The sequence below is a fragment of the Geotrypetes seraphini genome, chromosome 13 (assembly GCF_902459505.1).
Source record: "Geotrypetes seraphini chromosome 13, aGeoSer1.1, whole genome shotgun sequence".
Lineage (NCBI taxonomy): Eukaryota > Metazoa > Chordata > Amphibia > Gymnophiona > Dermophiidae > Geotrypetes > Geotrypetes seraphini.
In genome coordinates this window covers 22,155,412-22,172,110 of record NC_047096.1, presented here as the reverse complement: position 1 = coordinate 22,172,110, position 16,699 = coordinate 22,155,412, and the positions used below count along the sequence as shown (strand labels likewise).

The 16,699-nt window shown below is 42.8% G+C and overlaps 1 protein-coding gene across 4 annotated transcripts in view; it reads right to left on the bottom strand.

The window, feature by feature from the left end:
• POU2F3 (POU class 2 homeobox 3) overlaps positions 1-16,699 on the bottom strand; it is a 67,182-nt gene that overhangs the window by 14,189 nt on the left and 36,294 nt on the right. For 3 of the 4 annotated variants that reach the window (XM_033918150.1, XM_033918147.1, XM_033918149.1), the window contains exons 4-8: positions 13,394-13,498; positions 12,517-12,619; positions 6,247-6,311; positions 3,650-3,832; positions 105-246 (exon numbers count right to left, since the gene is read on the bottom strand). In XM_033918150.1, coding sequence (XP_033774041.1) covers positions 105-246; positions 3,650-3,832; positions 6,247-6,311; positions 12,517-12,619; positions 13,394-13,498 — 598 coding nt within the window. The remainder of the gene's footprint in view (positions 1-104; positions 247-3,649; positions 3,833-6,246; positions 6,312-12,516; positions 12,620-13,393; positions 13,499-16,699) is intronic. The other variant, XM_033918148.1, reaches the window with a different exon arrangement.

Genomic DNA, 16,699 nt, shown 5'->3' with positions numbered 1-16,699 from the left:
AGGTGCCAAGGCACCTGTGTCTCCCCCTGTTCCGATGCCTATGGTCTCATATACATAATTCTCCACACTCATTCCCCACCTGTTCCTGCTCCTACATAACTCACCTGCATCACTCAGCCACTTTTCCAACAGTGGTTTCAGTTTACACATGTTTTTAAAGCTCAGGTTGAGGGCCTCAAAGCGAGAGATGGTGGTTTGGCTGAAGTCATTCCCATACAGTTTCCCCATTGCCAGGCCAACATCACCCTGCAGAGAGATGAAAGCCAAGCGTTATTTGGAAGCTAAGACATGTTCTTATTTATCCATACAGCATGGACACTGTGCAGTTTGTATGAATGGAAAAAGCTTAGCGTTGATTACATTTGATACAATGCCTATCTTACCAAGCAAATCAAAGCAGTTTACAATAAAATTATACGATTATATTATTATGATGCTCATCTGCTTTAATGCCTGAATTCTGGAAATCATCAGCTCTAATCATAAATGACTCTTGGGTGACCAGAGCTGAGGGGGAAAGATGAAGGAGATCCCGCCATCATTCCACAGTGATAAATATCAGTCAGACCAGGGCACATATGCAGAGTCACAAGTGACAAGGAAAAAACGCACCAGGTTCTTTCATCTCTCCTAACTTCTCTTCCTGGGGATTCTATCAGCTGGTTCAACACAGCAGCATGGAGGGACTCTGATGTGTGATCTACAATCCAAAAAAGGGTCATCTGAAATGAACCAGCATTTATGGCTGGCATTGCAGTAGAGAATGCCTCTTGCACCCAGCTTTCAGCCTAGAGCCTCTGCAGCCCACGACTTCTTCTGGAGTCCCATGGAAGCCCTCAGAGTGGGCTGGCATTTAATTCCAGCCTTTCAGGAGCAGGAAAACTGAAGTGGAGGAGTTGTGGTACCGGCCTAGCTTGACTGGGGACATGGAATTAGAAGCTGACTGAGGGTATTTTATTTTTAATTTTCTTTTTGCGTTATTTTTGTTGGGCTTGTTTAATTTTGCTGTTTTGTTCCTGCTTTTATTTTTAGGATTTTTCTTTGGGGTTCTTTGATATTGAAGTTTTCCCTTTTGTTGTGCCTTTTACGCACCTATAGTATTGCCCTTCAATGTTCTGGAGTACTGAAATGACAATATGCTTACCATAACGCTCCTAGACTCTGCTGAGCGTTCAAGCTTAAGCCCAATAACATCCCCAGACTCCCCTATTATAAAAACTCCTTGTGTGAAAAATTGTATGATTCAATTCCCATGTAAAAATTTTTAATCCACTTATCTGCAGATATAATGATCCGCTGACCAAAATTGTTATACCAATGAAGCACGGTTGTTTCATTGGTATAACAACTTTGGTCAATGGATCTTTATATTTGCAGATAAGTGGATTAGAAATTTTTACATGGGATGTTTATTTTATAGAGAGGTCAATCTAATCTAATCTAAAGCTTGGATTTATATACCGAGTCATCATTCTAAGAAAGCTCTACTCGGTTTACAATAATTCTCTTAACAAATAAAAACCATAAAAATAAGACTAAATTTCAGGAAATTAATTTTCAAAGTGTTTAGCAAATAAAGTAGTTTTTAAAGATTTGTGAAAAAATTGAAGTGAGCCGGAACTCCTTAAAAGAAATGGAAGATCATTCCAAAGTTGAGAAAACTTCAAGGTCAGAGATTGACTAAAAATCTTGACTCCTTTAATCCTTTTTTTGGAAGGAAGAGATCATTTAAATTGTTGGTTACCTCTTACAAAAGAAATCTGTGGGACGAAGTAGAAAAAGCTGGATGCACATGAATTGAATCATACATTTTTTCACACTATGGGTGTTTACAATAGGGGAGTCCAAGAATGTTATTGGACATAAGCTTGAATGCCAAGCAGAGTCTAGGAGAGTTATTGTAAACATATTGCTGTTTCATTCCTCCAACACATTGGATTTTAAGTGCAGTGTACCAATAACTGAGGACTCCCCCTACAATATATAATATATAGATGAAGGGTATATGATAAATTTATTGTTCATTGACGGAGAATTTGCAATATATTTTGGATTTTGAGACCTCTTTGATCAGAGTTTCTAAGATTGTTTTGGGAGTTTCCTCTAATTTTAAGGACTGGCGCTACAATTGCTGGGTTAGATGGACAGGGGTTAAATAAGGGACTAACCTCGTAACATTGTAAGCCCCACAGAGAAAAATTTCCTGTTTAGAAATTCGACAACTAAAGGAGAAGAAAATTGCCTGGACAAAAAAGTGAACCTCCAAAACAAAGTTGTTCTGAGGATAAACAACTTTGAAAAGCTTAGCCGGAAAAGACTTAACCCTCCAGAATGCCTGCCAGCTTCCTTGTACTGTCTTACATATCAGGGGGATCTATTATCTTCACAGCAGTTGCTCCCCGTGGTCCCTCACACGAGTAGACATCGATGTACACATCTGTGTGTTCTTCATGGGACCACAAATGAGGAATTCAATTTCTGTGGAACTGTAGTATTTCAGTCGAAGGTTAAGGGCTGGGAACTTAGCCAAGCCTTTTTTTTCAGTAAATTGAGAGTCAATGTGATTAGAGGTTGGTAAAGCGCCATTTGATGATAGATAGTGTTCTTTAGTAGGGAAGGAGGGATGGATTAGTAAAGTTTTTGTAGTGTACAACTGTGATTTTATGCTTAATTTGTTGTGTGCTTTAATTGAGCAGATAATCATGTTATAAACAATTTGCTCTAAATGCATTATATAAATGCATGCTGCAGTGGCTGACCTCTATCATCAGTCTCCAGAAGACCCAGAAGCATCTTGCTATGTATTCATACCTGTAGGATCCTGCCCGAACACACTGTCAGATCAGGATGGGTTCTAAGCACTTGTTACACATTCATACTTCCAACTAGAGAATGACACGGTGACAAAATTCATCACCATTCCCATCCCCGTGGATAACCGCGGGAAACCATCTTCAAGTCATTCTTTAAGGAGAGAGGGAAGAATCAGAGTATAATTGGGCACAACCACTGACCCTCAAGCTTTGCGTTGAAGAATGCTGGGGTAGAAGGACTGAGGTTGAAATAGACACTACAAAATTACATGGGATTATTTCCCGCGGATATCTGCGGGGACGGGAACGGTGATGAATTTTGTCACCATGTCATTCTCTACTTCCAACCCTCTCCTGCATCTTCCAGTTTTCCTTGCCTGTGCTTTCTGTATCCTCCCCATCCCCTTATGGTTATGTAACATAATTTCTCAGGCTCATTCAGATATGTCCTTTAGGAAGCTGCTAAAAATTTATTTGTTTGATAAATTTGTAAATTGGTGTTTTAGAATCCTGATTGGTAAATAGTACATTGTTTTTATAGTTTGTTTATTTTAGTTTGATTTTAACACATTTTTTGTCAATTGTATTCTACTTACTGATTGTATAATTTTTTTTACTGTATGTGAACCGCCTAGAACTATGTGATATGGCGGTATAGAAAAATAAAATTATTATTATTATTATTTCTATATCCTTCCCCTCTACTGTGTGTTTTCACATGCTTTTTCTTCAGCTGTGCCTCCCCCTATCCTTCACCTCCTTAAGTGCCTTAACATCTCATCTGTTTGTGTAATCTCTATCTCTCGCCCCATCCCCTAATTTTTCTCCTGCAGCACCTGAGTAAATCCAAGTTTGATTCGTCTCTGCTTAAATGTCTTTGCAAATTTCTCTAGCTCCTCAAGGTCATTGGGCTCCTCTGGTGCTGCTGAGGATGGCAGGTGTTTAGAGATTGGCAAATGCTGTGACATCTCAAGATGAGGCTCCAAAGAGGACACAGGAAGCCCTGGGCGCCCTACTGCCTGTTAAAAAAAAACAAAAACCCACAATAAAGTTAGAATTAAATATTCCCATTGTGCCTGATTAATAATTCTCACACTAAGAAATAAGTTTGACATTTGACCACTGGGTTTTCTTTGAAGACAACAGCAATATTTTTAATGATGGGAAGAATGGATGTATATGTGAAGATGAATGGATGGATAACTATATTGCCTTCTTTTCTATTTACAGTATTATTGGTGTTCCTTTCATTTTATTTTTATTGTTTTAGTATTGTAAGCCGCCTTGGATGGTAAAGGCGAGATAACAAGTCAATAAATAATAATAATACAGTAATTGAACTGTCACTATGTCTTTCTCCAAGTCTGAATATCTCCTCTCTCTCTGCTCAGCTCAGCGGCTTAGCGAGGGTACGAGGTGCCCAGGGCAGTGGTGCCCTGCTGCACCCTCCTCGCTGCCATCCCCCCTGCTCCTTCCACACCAACCCCCATGCCCTCCTCTTTACTTGCATATAACTTAAAAGAATGCCCACGATCCACTGCTAACCATGCCCCCTTATCAGCAGGGCACACTTGAACTGATGCATAACTTTTACAGAATCACGCCTACCCAGTTGTGTGCGTAAATTTCAATCAATGCCATTTATGAGGTGCTAATTACTAAGTATCAGCATGATTAGACCTATCACTGTAATCCAGTGGTTCTTAACCTGGGTTCGACCGAACCCCAGGGGTTTGGTGAGTCAGTCTCGCGGGTTCGGCGGAGGTCAAAACACACCTCCGACTCATATAGCGCTTCGGTCACGTTCAATCATCTCTCAGTTATTCAGTGATTTTGATCAAGACTGATCGTGTACTCGGTTTCTTGATCTATCAATCTGTAACTAACACCTTATATACATCAATCAATTCCTGATCATAATTTGTGATTTAACTGATAGATGATTGAACGTGACCGAAGCGCTTATGATTCGTGATGATAGGCCCCGCTTGTCCATAATTGGCTGCAGGTGATCACGCAACATCGCTTGGCCTATCTGTGCTGCAGGGGATTTGATGCGCACAGTAGTCGAAATGTAACTGTTGTGATGGTACGTCGTGTGATACCTATCTTAATATTTTAATCCCTTACTAACTATGTCGAGCAAAATACGAAAGTGGTCGGACGAATATGTACAATATGGATTCACATGTATAACGGAACGTGATGGGAGTCAGCGTCCTAATTGCATGATTTGCAATGCCAAGTTGAGTAATTCTAGTCTAGCTCCGGCAAAACTAAGGGAATAAAGAAGGGTTAGGTGAACACGCATATGAAACTGGTGGGGTTCAGTACCTCCAACAAGGTTAAGAACCACTGCTGTAATCAATTAAGCTGTGTGTGTACGTCGGCTAGGCATACCGATATACGTGCAAAACTTTAGGCACCATATATAGAATTTGGGCCTAAGTTTACAAAATTGAAAAAAAAGTGAATTATTTTCTACCACCTGATCATTCTGAGAAATACAACTCTACAGTATATTTGAGGGGCCATTGAGAAATTCTCAATTCAACCAACAAAGTCGGGGCAGTCCCCATCGAGGGCTATGCACTTAGGGCTCCTTTGACAAAGGTGCGCTAGCGTTTTTAGCACACGCACTGGATTTAGTGCATGCTATAGTGCGTGCCACCCAAAAAACTACCGCCTGCTCAAGAGGAGGTGGTAGCGGCTTGCGCGCGGGGCATTTTAGCGTGTGCTAATCCGCGCGTTAAGGCCCTAACATACCTTTGTAAAAGGAGCCCTTAGTCCAGTGACTTTCCGCTTTTTTCATTCCATCGGCAAAATACGAAGAACGGCTTGACAAATTGCAGCTATACTCACTCGAGGAGCGCAGAGAGAGGGGGGACATGATCGAGACATTCAAGTATCTTACGGGCCGCATTGAGGCAGAGGAAGATATCTTCTTTTTCAAGGGTCCCACGACAACAAGAGGGCATCCGTGGAAAATCAGGGGCGGGAAACTACGAGGTGACACCAGGAAATTATTTTTCACTGAAAGGGTGGTTGATCGCTGGAATAGTCTTCCACTGCAGGTGATTGAGGCCAGCAGCGTGCCTGATTGTAAGGCCAAATGGGATCGGCACATGGGATCTATTCACAGGGCAAAGGTAGGGGAGGGACATTAGGGTGGGCAGACTAGATGGGCCGTGGCCCTTATCTGCCGTCTATTTCTATGTTTCTATGTAAAAAAGTGGAAAATCACTGGACTAAGTGTATAGCCCTCGACGGTGATTTCCCCAACTTTGTTGGTTGGGCTGAGAGCTTTTCAGTGGCCCCTTCCTATGTGTCTTCTCTCACATCAGACACTTTTCCTATAATCCTTGATACGGTAAAAGTTGCAGAGCCAGAGAAAGTAAATCCATCCTGCTTCCGGGCCCTGAATCCTACTTACCTGAGATGCCATGCCCAGTCCAGGCTGCTGCTGAGATAGAGAGAGGAGGCTCGGCTGAAGGACTGCTGAAGAAATGAGGGGGGAAAAGGAATAAGCACACGATCGCTTGTAAAGTAAGCGCTATATTCCGCTTACCTCAACTAACCAAAGTAATGTAACTGGCAATTTTGGTCAAACCTGGGGAGTTCTCAGCTGTGGTTATGTCAGGTAATGGACTGTCGCTTAGCTTTTCCATTGATTTTCTTCCATTGCTTAAGATAAAAGCGAGTAGTGAGAAATCACCATGTTACTTGTGTCTTGGGGGCAACAAATCTACCCCCCTTTTACTAAGTCGTGGTAGAAGTTTCTACCGCGACCTGGAGCGCTAAATGCGCTAGTGCTGCTGCGAAGCTAATTGAATTCCTGGGCTGCGGTAGAAATATCTACCATGGCTTAGTAAAAGAGGGCCTTAATTTGTAACATGAATCAACAGGACCTGACGGAGTGATTTGTTATTCCCATTTATAGGACATAACAAAGATAGTACTTTTAACAAAATAAACAATTTTTTTTTTTTTAGATTTTGTTTTCCATTCAATCAACACAAATAATTACTTACATATACTATTAAAATTGGTAGATGGATAAATTACTAGATAGCAATGGAAGATGCACTGTCTAATGGAAATAGCCACCAGGTGGCAATAAAGCTCCACAATAGTTTGACAATACAAGCAAAACAAGCGCTCTGATCCTGGGAGAATTTATGCAAAAAAAAAAATTAAAATTAAGAATTCTGCTCAGAATATTTGCCATAGGGCAATGAGTTAAGTATAGAATGCAGTCTAAGTCATCAGGGGGAATACACTATTTATCTGAGTTCTACTGGAAAAACCACCATCCCACAATAACCTTATGAAAAAAACCATCCTGCAACACAAGAAGTTGGTCAATAGCTCCTTAAAGGCTTCTTTTACTAAGCTGTGCTATAAAGGGATATTAGTGTGCCTTTACATATCTCTTTCCCGCACACTAAAGCCATTTTTAGCACAGGTGGAAAATAGACATTACATTACGTTAGTGACTTCTATTCCGCCTGTACCTTGCAGTTCTAGGCGGATTACATTAGAAGATAACTGGACATTTCCAGGAAAATTACAGTTTTTGGGGGGGGGGGGCTGGTTACATAATTGAGTCATTGAGGAGATATTACAATTTATGGGCTGGTTACATAGTTGAGTCTTTGAGGAGAAATTACAAGAGAGGTAGATAGTTGAGGGGGAAATTTACATGGGGGGGGATAAGGACGAGAGGGAGAGTTAAGATATCTGGATAAATTTTTTGAAAAGCAGGGTTTTGATTTCTTTTCGAAATGTTTTGAAGTCGCTCGTTGCTGTCAGCAAGTTGGAGATGGAGGGGTCTTGTCGCTAGTAGGTTGTCATACATCATCTTGCACTGAGTACCTTTGAATGGAGGGTAGGAAAATGGGATCTGAGTTCTCCTTTGTCTGGTTATAAGGTTCCGATTTAGGCGATTGTTTAGGTAGGTGGGAGCAGTGCCGTTTATTACTTTGAATAATAGACAGTATAATTTGAATTAAATTCGTGCTTGTATAGGTAGCCAATGTGAATCTAGGTAGGCATTGGTGATATGGTCGAATTTTCCAAGTGAGTAGATCAATCTAAGGGTTGTATTTTGTACTGTCTGTAGTTGTTTTACCATGTTTGTGGGGCATGGTAGGTAGAGGATATTGCAATAGTCCACTAGACCTAGGACTAGGGATTGGACTATGAGCCTATATTGCTCTTTGTCGAAGAATTTTCTTATTTTTCGTAGATTGCGCATGGTTAAAAATGCTTTTTAAGTGGTCTTGTTGATTTGGACCTGCATTGTGCAGCATCTGTCAATCATCACTCCTAGGAGTTTGAGGGCGGACTGTATAGGGTATTTGGTGACATTTATTTCTAATTCTGTTATGGATGGGGTTTTGTCCTTTTCAAGCAATAGAAATTTTGTTTTGTCCGAGTTTAGCTTCAGTTTATGGTCTATCATCCATTTTTCCACTGCTTCTAGTGTTTTTTTCAGTTTATCTGTTGAAGTGGGATCTGGTGAGTCGAAGGGGAGGAGTATGGTTATGTCATCTGCGTAGCTGAATGATGTTACGTCTAGGTTATCTAGGGTGATACCAAGGGAGGATATGAAGAGGTTGAAGAGCATAGGTGACAGTGGTGACCCTTGTGGTACTCCACAGGGGTTAGACCAGGGGTCTGATTTAAGATCGTTTGTCTTTACTCTGTATGTTCTTGTTTTGAGGAATCCTTGGAACCAGTTGTATACCATGCCTGAGATGTCTGGTGTCTGAAGTAGTATGGTGTGATCTACCACGTCAAATGCAGCAGATAAATTGAGTTGAATTATCAACATCCTTCTTCCTTTGCTAAGGTGCTGTCGGGCAGTGTCTAGTAGAGTTACTAGTAGTGTCTCTGTGCTATGGTTGGTTCTGAACCCTGATTGTGAGGGGTGAAGTAGATTGTGGTCTTCTAGGTAGTTAGTGAAGTATTGAGCAACTAGACCTTATATTATTTTCTGAATTAATAGCCATATTCTAATGTTGCCATTAGTGGGCAGCCATGAAGAAAAATTAGCATGTGAGCCCTTACCAACACCTTGCACTAATCAGCATGTGGTGCCAATTCTCCATCTCTCAGATATGCCCCCTCTTTGAAAAATAAAATTTAGTGTGTGGTTTGCATGTGCACATTATATAATTACGTTTCGGTGCATCCTGTGGTAAGCTTCTTTATGCTGTGATAAGCAGGTGGTAATGCTTACCGCAGCTTAGTAAAAGTACCCCCCCTAAATAAACTACCACCCACTCCCAATCCTCTAGGTAGATCACTAATAAACAATGCTCCTTGGCAAATTTACTCACCTATATGGTAAACTCCCACACCACACATAAATTTCTCCTACAAGCAATCAGTCAGAATGGGATGTAAACCCTCAAGTTCGACCTTGATCTCGTCACCCAAAATCAGTGGCATAGTATGGGGGGACAGCCCGCACTGGGCACCGTCTTGGTAGGGGCGCCGGCACCCATCCTACTTTCTGCCCCCTGCTCCTTCCCGACCCACCCTACTGTACATTTGCGCCCCTTCCCTTCTCTTCCCTCGTAACTCTTTAATTTTTCCGGCACGAGCAGTATCACGAACTTGCTGCCGACATTGGTGTTAACTCTTTCTGATGGCACTTCTGGGAGAGAGAGAGAATCAACATGACATGGGCAGCAAGTTTATAATGTTGCTCTCGCTGGGAAAATTAAAGAGGTATGGGGGAAGGGTGCACGCACGTGGTGGGGGGGGATCAGGAAGGAACAGTGAGGTGGAGAAGGGGGAGGGACCCTTGCTACACCACTGCCCATAGTGAATCTCCTCACTGAACCACTACTAACCAATGCCCTCTCCAGCTTCCAGCTAACCTAATGATTGTTTCTTCATAAAACTGGGCAAAACTATTTGCCTCTGAATTCCAACAAAGCCACGGCACAGGACGGATGCTTCACCCTTGAATCAGCTCTCTTTCACTATTTTCACTGTCTATAATCAGTTTTGATGAGTAGTAGTGTTTCTCTTCTAGCAATGAATCTGCATTCATCCCTCCTCTCAACATTCATCTCTCCTCTCAACTTAGTCTAGATTAGTATTTTGGGTTGCTTTCTAGAGCACAAGATTAGATCAGATTAGGGCACAGATAGAAGTTGAGGAAAGTCTTTGTTTATTGCTTAATTTCCATCCACCCTCCCCAACTCCCACCTGTCCCAAAGCTGATCTATTAATTTATAGGTTCTTCAGCTAATTAGGAATAGGGCATTACTTTGGTAGTTTTTTTTCTGCTTTTATTCTCTCTTTTTTTTCCATCAGGTGCTGGGAAACACCAAAGCTGTTTGCCAGGTTACAACTTCTGTCTCTGTGCAGATAGAAAATGTTACCCAAGTAGATGGAATGGTTCGTGTGCAACAGCAAACAGAAAATCCAACACAACTGCAGTCAAATATTGGGATGAAGAACAAAGAACAGAGACTGCAGTGATGATGTACAGAACACCAAGACTTTATTGAACAATCGTAAAAACATGAAACAGTTTGTATCCAAAAGGACTGATAAGTTATCTTCAGTTTGAATCCCTCATAAAGGAAGTAAAGGAACTGAGAAAGGAGTTGGCAAGACAGAGAAGCATCCATGAGAATGAGAGGTACATCGATGAAATTTCACGAGGCATCAAAGACTTCCAGCAGTGGAGAAGAAGAGGCTGTGCTGAGGAAGGACAGCTGGACTCAAATTATAGAACCCTGGAGGATTGATACTGCAACTGCACCTGCTCTTGAAATTGAACTGAAAAATCAGTATGCAGCCCTGGAAAGTGGAGGAGATGAGAGCATCCCATGAAGAGGAAGGACCAAAGCTTAAAATTGCCAAAGTTGCTAGATCAGTGACCACTAGGAGGCATTAAGGTAATGGTTAAGTTAGTGGTGGTTGGTGATTCCTTGCTGAGGGGTACAGAGGCATCCATCTACAGACCAGACATGATGTCTCAGGAGGTATGCTTTCTGCCTGGTGCCAAAATCCAAGATGTTATGGAGAGTTTGCCAAGACTCATCAAGCCTAATGACTATTATCCAATGCTGCTCATCCATGTTGGCATTAATTATACTGTGAGGTACCCCTCCAAATGTATCAAAAGTGACTTTGTAGCTCTGAGAGAGAAAGTGATGCAGTCAGTTGCACAGGGCTATAGGGCTCCATGGCTCAGCTGATCCTGGCAGGGGGAATCCCCATTAGCTGAGCAAGCAGGAATCTCTGAAACCGGCTCAGCTGATGGGGATTCCTCTGCCACGATCAGATAAGGTAGTTGGGTACATCTACAAAACTTGTTTTTTGTGCATTTTTCATGGGGACGTTTTTATTTTTGAAAATGGCCAAAAAATACAGACGTCTTAAGGACCAAAACTTATACCTAGGTCATTTTCAAAAATAAAAGATAGACGTCTGGCAGCTCTGAAAATGGACATTTTTTTCTCCTGGGTTTGTGGACCTCCTGCCTAAAATGTCCAACCTCAGACTTATACATCCTATGGAAAATGCCCCTCAGTATGTTCATCTTCATTTGACATATACAAAGGATCTAATTCAATTTACATTTAGTGTACTTTTCTTTTTTAATCATACAGACTTTAGGCGGGGGGATTTTTGCTTTCCTAAAGTTCAAAAGCCCTTCAGGGGATCTGATCTGTCAGGGCAGTTGATTCTAGTAGCTTGGTATGAAATGGAAGTAGGATTGTCGTCTGGCATTTTGGAGTCAGAGGGCACGACCAGGGTATTTAGAGATGTGTTTCCTCCTGGGAGCGGAGTGTTCAGGATGTATGGAGGAAGCTTAGATGACATGTAATCGGGCACCATGGTGTTCAAGGACTTGTTCACCGACATGATTCCCTTAAAGATGCAGCATTTGGCTATGGATAGCCAGTGGGCTGATGATAGAGCCAGGGAGATGGAGTCATGGGCATGAAGGTTCTTTAGAAGTCTGATTGCTACATTTTGTACACATTGAAGACGCTATATATTCGTTGCTGACAGTCTGATGAAAAGTGCATTGCAGTAGTCCATGAGAGAGAAGATGAAGGCCTATAGAAGTTGGGTAAAGTCAGGTTGGGTGCAGTAGTCCCTTATTTTTTGGAGTTGTCAGAGGTAGTAGAATGAGGAGGACACCACTTGTGAGATGTGGTTGGAAAGTGATAGGTTAGAGTCGAGGAGTGCTTGGTCTTTTGCAGTTTTGGTAACTGAGAGGGACAGGTGTAGATGCAGTGTTCTTTGTGGATCCAAAGGAGTTCTGTTTTGTAGGTGTTTAGCTGCAATTTGTTAATGGACATCTAGTTTTTGATTTCCGAGAGGCAGTTGAGGGGCTTTGTGATCTCGGAGTCATGATTTTCTCCCAGTGGAAGATATAGTTGGTTGTCATCAGTGAAGGAGTGAACCTAGATTTGGTATTTATGGATTATGTCAAGGACAGGTCTAATGTAGAGATTAAATAGTAGAGGGGATAGTAGGGCCCCTTGCGAAACACCGTATTTGATTGGTTTTGGTTTTGATAGGGCAGTATTTAGTAATACGCTTTGGGATCTATTACTCAGGAAGGAAGTGAATCAGCATAGTGCAACCTCCTAAATGTCAAATATGCATAAAAGTAAACATGAATTATAGTCAGGTTTACCAAAAATAGAGTTAAAGCTCTTACCTTGTTGTCCGGGCTGCGTTTGGGATAGCAGAAACTGGGAAGCCGACTGGAGATGGCTGGGGAGCAATACAAGCTGCTGGAGAGGGTGAAGCGATGACATATCCTAAGAGAATATTGAATCGAGAAACAATTAGCTCTTATCCCAAGAGTGCAGCCCTCCCTCTTTATATGTGGGCCCCAATCTCAAGAGCAGGGCTCTGCCCCTAGGGTAATCAGACGTCCGGATTGACCTGGCCATGTCCTCTTTATAGAGGGCATGCCCAGGCGTTCAGATGGCTTTTCAAAACCCGGCACTTTGTCCAGGTTTTGAAAAGCTGATTGCATCGGGAGGAGCATGTGCGGATGCAACATGGTGGTGTCGCACGTGTGTGTGCGCCCGAGGTCGTCGTGTCGCATCCAAGCCCTCCTGATCAATGAGCAGGCTGAGGGGGGCGAGGCTGGGGTGTGGTATGGCATGGGCGTAATGGGGCAGGGATGGGTAGTACTTGGCAGGCCGGGTCTATGGATCCGGATTTTACGTCCATAAAATCTGGTAACCCTATCTACCCATTCCTATGTATTGCAGTCACTGGGACCCTATACCTTTATCACCGACCCATGGAGCTGGATTATTCATAATTCTAATCCTATCTTAATGTCTCGGGAAATGAGGTTCTCGCTCTATTTTGTTTTCACAGGGTCTGCACTTTGATACACTAGATATACGGATTCCCTGAAGGTACAATATCCTGGCCCTGGAGGCTGGCAATAAACTGCAAGGTTGACGAAGTCAGGAGTTTCTCTCCTGCCGTGATCACAGGGAATGGTTTGTAAACAGAAGATACCGTGAGAGCAGAGTTTGAACTGGGAGCTCAGTGACTGCAGTACAGTTACTCACCCCTGGTACCTGGCTGGCAGGCATCATGTGTGTTCCTTGTGTCATGTGACATGGTCGATGTGCCATTCCTGGCTGAACGACATCGCTGAGATCTTCTGTTTTAATCTGAAAGGTCAGGCAGAATTATCCTGAGAATGAAAATCCAAGCATGCGCCGTCCCCTAAATTCTATAAAGTTGCACACAGAAGTTACAGAACAAAGGGCTAAGTGCACTAAACTCAGCGATTGTCGCTAAAGACGATCGCTTTTATCAACCCGATGCACAAAATGGCTCACCGCATGTTTTTCACCTCAATCACCCATTTTCAGATCCAGCCATGCAAATTAGCTAAAACCCCATGCAAAGTAGCCAAACGATTGATGCACTAACATCACGGGGCTATGCAAAAAAAACAAACAAACAGGGGTTTTAGCTATCGGAAGAAAATGACTGGGTTTTAAAAATTTTTTCAGACACAGATATTTTGCGTGTGAAAAAAAGTCCCCCACCACCGATGACGGCCCTCCCCAATGACCCCAGAATCCCCTGAACCCCCCCCCCCCCGGTAGCTTTGCTAGATATTGGGAGCTAGAGGAAGCTGGGGGGGAAGCATGTCGCTTCAGTTCCAAGCCATGCCCGTGGAAAATTACAGGCCTTCCCCACCCTGGTGTACCATGTGATGCACAGGGAGGGGCCCAGGGTCTGATGTCTGAGTAAATCAGGACTTTAGGCCCCTCGGGATACAGAGGAAGGAGCCTAAGGACCTGATTTGTTCAGACATCAGACCTTAGACCCTTTCACGTGCATCACATGGGATATAGAGGGAAGAGCCTAAAGCCCTGATTGGCTCAGACACCTAAGGCCCTAAGGGGAGGGGCCTTAAGCATCTGAGCCAATCAGGGCCTTAGGCTCCTCCCAGTGCATCACATGGTGCACTGGGGAGGAGAAGGCCCATCATTTTCCATGGGTGGGGCTTGGAGCTGGAGGGACATGCTTCTCCCCAGCTCCCAATGCCTAGCAAAGGTATTGGGGGGAGGTTCGGAGGAGCATCTGGTGATAGATGGAAGTGGGCATCTCTCCTGCCTTTTTTATAGGAGAAAGGAGGGAGGGTAGAGGATGGTTTGGAGGGTCAGTGGTGCGGGGTACAGGACCAGTTGGGGGCATGGCGTTGGCTAGTCAGCCAGGCAGGAGGGAGTAGGCATCCCTTTTGCCATTTTCACTGCCAAGGAGGGGGGGTTGTGCGGGGTTCATTGGGGGGGGGGGGGAGCAGATTGTGCGAGTGTAACACACAGACACACATCTGTGCCATTAAAAAAAAAAAGAAGCTCTAACATCAGTGACAGGAGGCTGCTTCCCCTGTCACTGCTGTTAGGGCTCTGCGCATATGTTGGTCGGTCACTGAGTGATCGGTTGCGTTTGCATGCAAATCATATGTATGCAAACTTGATAGTGCATCAATTGCTGTTTCACAGTCGGCCAGAGAATCATCCAACAGCGATCCAGTCGGTATTACTGATGGACTTTAGTGCATCTAGCCCAGGGTTGTCCAATGTTGGTCCTTGAGGGCCGCAATCCAGTCGGATTTTTAGGATTTCCCCAATGAATATGCATGAGATCTATTAGCATATATAGAGATCTCATGCATATTTATTGGGGAAATCCTGAAAACCCGACTGGATTGCGGCCCTCGAGGACCAACATTGGACACCCCTGATCTAGCCCAAAGTCAGTTGTGAATGTAAATTAATTAATAATCGGTGTTAATGAACAATGATAAGCTACAATTTGCACTAACTGACACCATTTAGTAATTACATGCATTACTGCTCTTAGCTGGTTTTCTATAAATTATGCACACAAAATCCATTGTGTGTGTCTGCTAAAGAGCATGAGTGGGTAAGGGGTGTGGCTAGCAGTTACATGCATGTATGTACATGCATGTATGTACCTAACTGCCTAGACTTAAGTGTCAATATTTACACCAGTCTTTGACATGGTATTATTAATAATAATAACAACTTTATTTTTGTATATCGCAGTACCACAAACAGTTCAGAGCGGTTTACAATGCAAGAGACTGTACATATACAGCGAAGATACAATGTAAGGGAATATACTATGCAGTTGAGAGCAGTTTACAATGCAGGGGACTGTACATATTCAGCATAGGTGTTTATACAGCGAAAATACAATGCAAATTTACAATGCAAGAGACTGTATATATAGCAAAGATATTTATACAGTGAAAATACAGTGCAAGAGACTTATAGAGCAAGATACAATGCAAGAGGCTGTATAATGTATTAAGTACTTGCACCTAAAGTTAGGGACATATATGTGGAAATGCGCATGCAATTGGCATTATTAGATCCTAATATATTTGCCATTTTATCCTTTACACACCAGTTCTAAAACTGGCAAGTCACCTAAAGCCTGTCCTAATTTCCCTAAGCAACAAACAACAGGGAAAGGTCAGGAACTGACAGTCCCAGCATGGCCCAGGGTGGGAGCAAAGTAAACCAGGGCTGGAGTGGTTAGACCAAGCAGCTCAGGTGTAATGAGCATTAATCAGCTCAGAGCAACCCAGAAGTTAGCTGGCTTGAGACAAGGGAGCTCAGCTGGGTTGAGTGCTAGTCAGCGCCATGCAACAGAAAAGGGAGTGGCTGTTAGGAAGCAAGGGGAAGGAGGCCCAGACCACCTCCCAACTGCAGATTGACAGGCTGGAAGGCAGCAAGCAGCTCCCTCACCTATGGCTCAGGTAAAGACCTCTAATACTGAACTACTGTAAATGCTAGTTATGAGGATATTGTAATGGAGCAGATACCTGGAGCATGGAAACTGCAGAGTGTGGGGATGTGGCTGATACTGAAGTTATGGAGCTGAACCGGAAGCTCCCATACATTAATTAATTAATAAAGAAGAATAGTTTTGGGGTTTTGAAGATTGTTTCATCTTCTGCTGGAATTGACTGTTAAGATATTGTTTTGATCTGTGTTTTCTTTTTGCCTGCATGAAACCTGTAAGGCAGCCAGTTTATTTTTACTGGTGATTTCAGTGGGTGGGGAACCTAGAATTCTGGTTCCTTTATGGGAGTTTTTTTCCCTTGTTTTCCTCGAAGTACTGTCAATTAAACTCTAGGCACAGAAGCTGAGCTTTAAAGCAACTTACGTTTGGTTTTTCTTTTTGGAAAGCCAGAAGCAGCAGAAGGAAAAGATGGATTGAACTATGTTTGATGTGTGTTTTCTTGTTTTTTCACCATCATTGAAATCTTGTGAAAACTATAACAAGTGCTGAACTGTTTATCCAAATAAAGCACATTTCCTTTT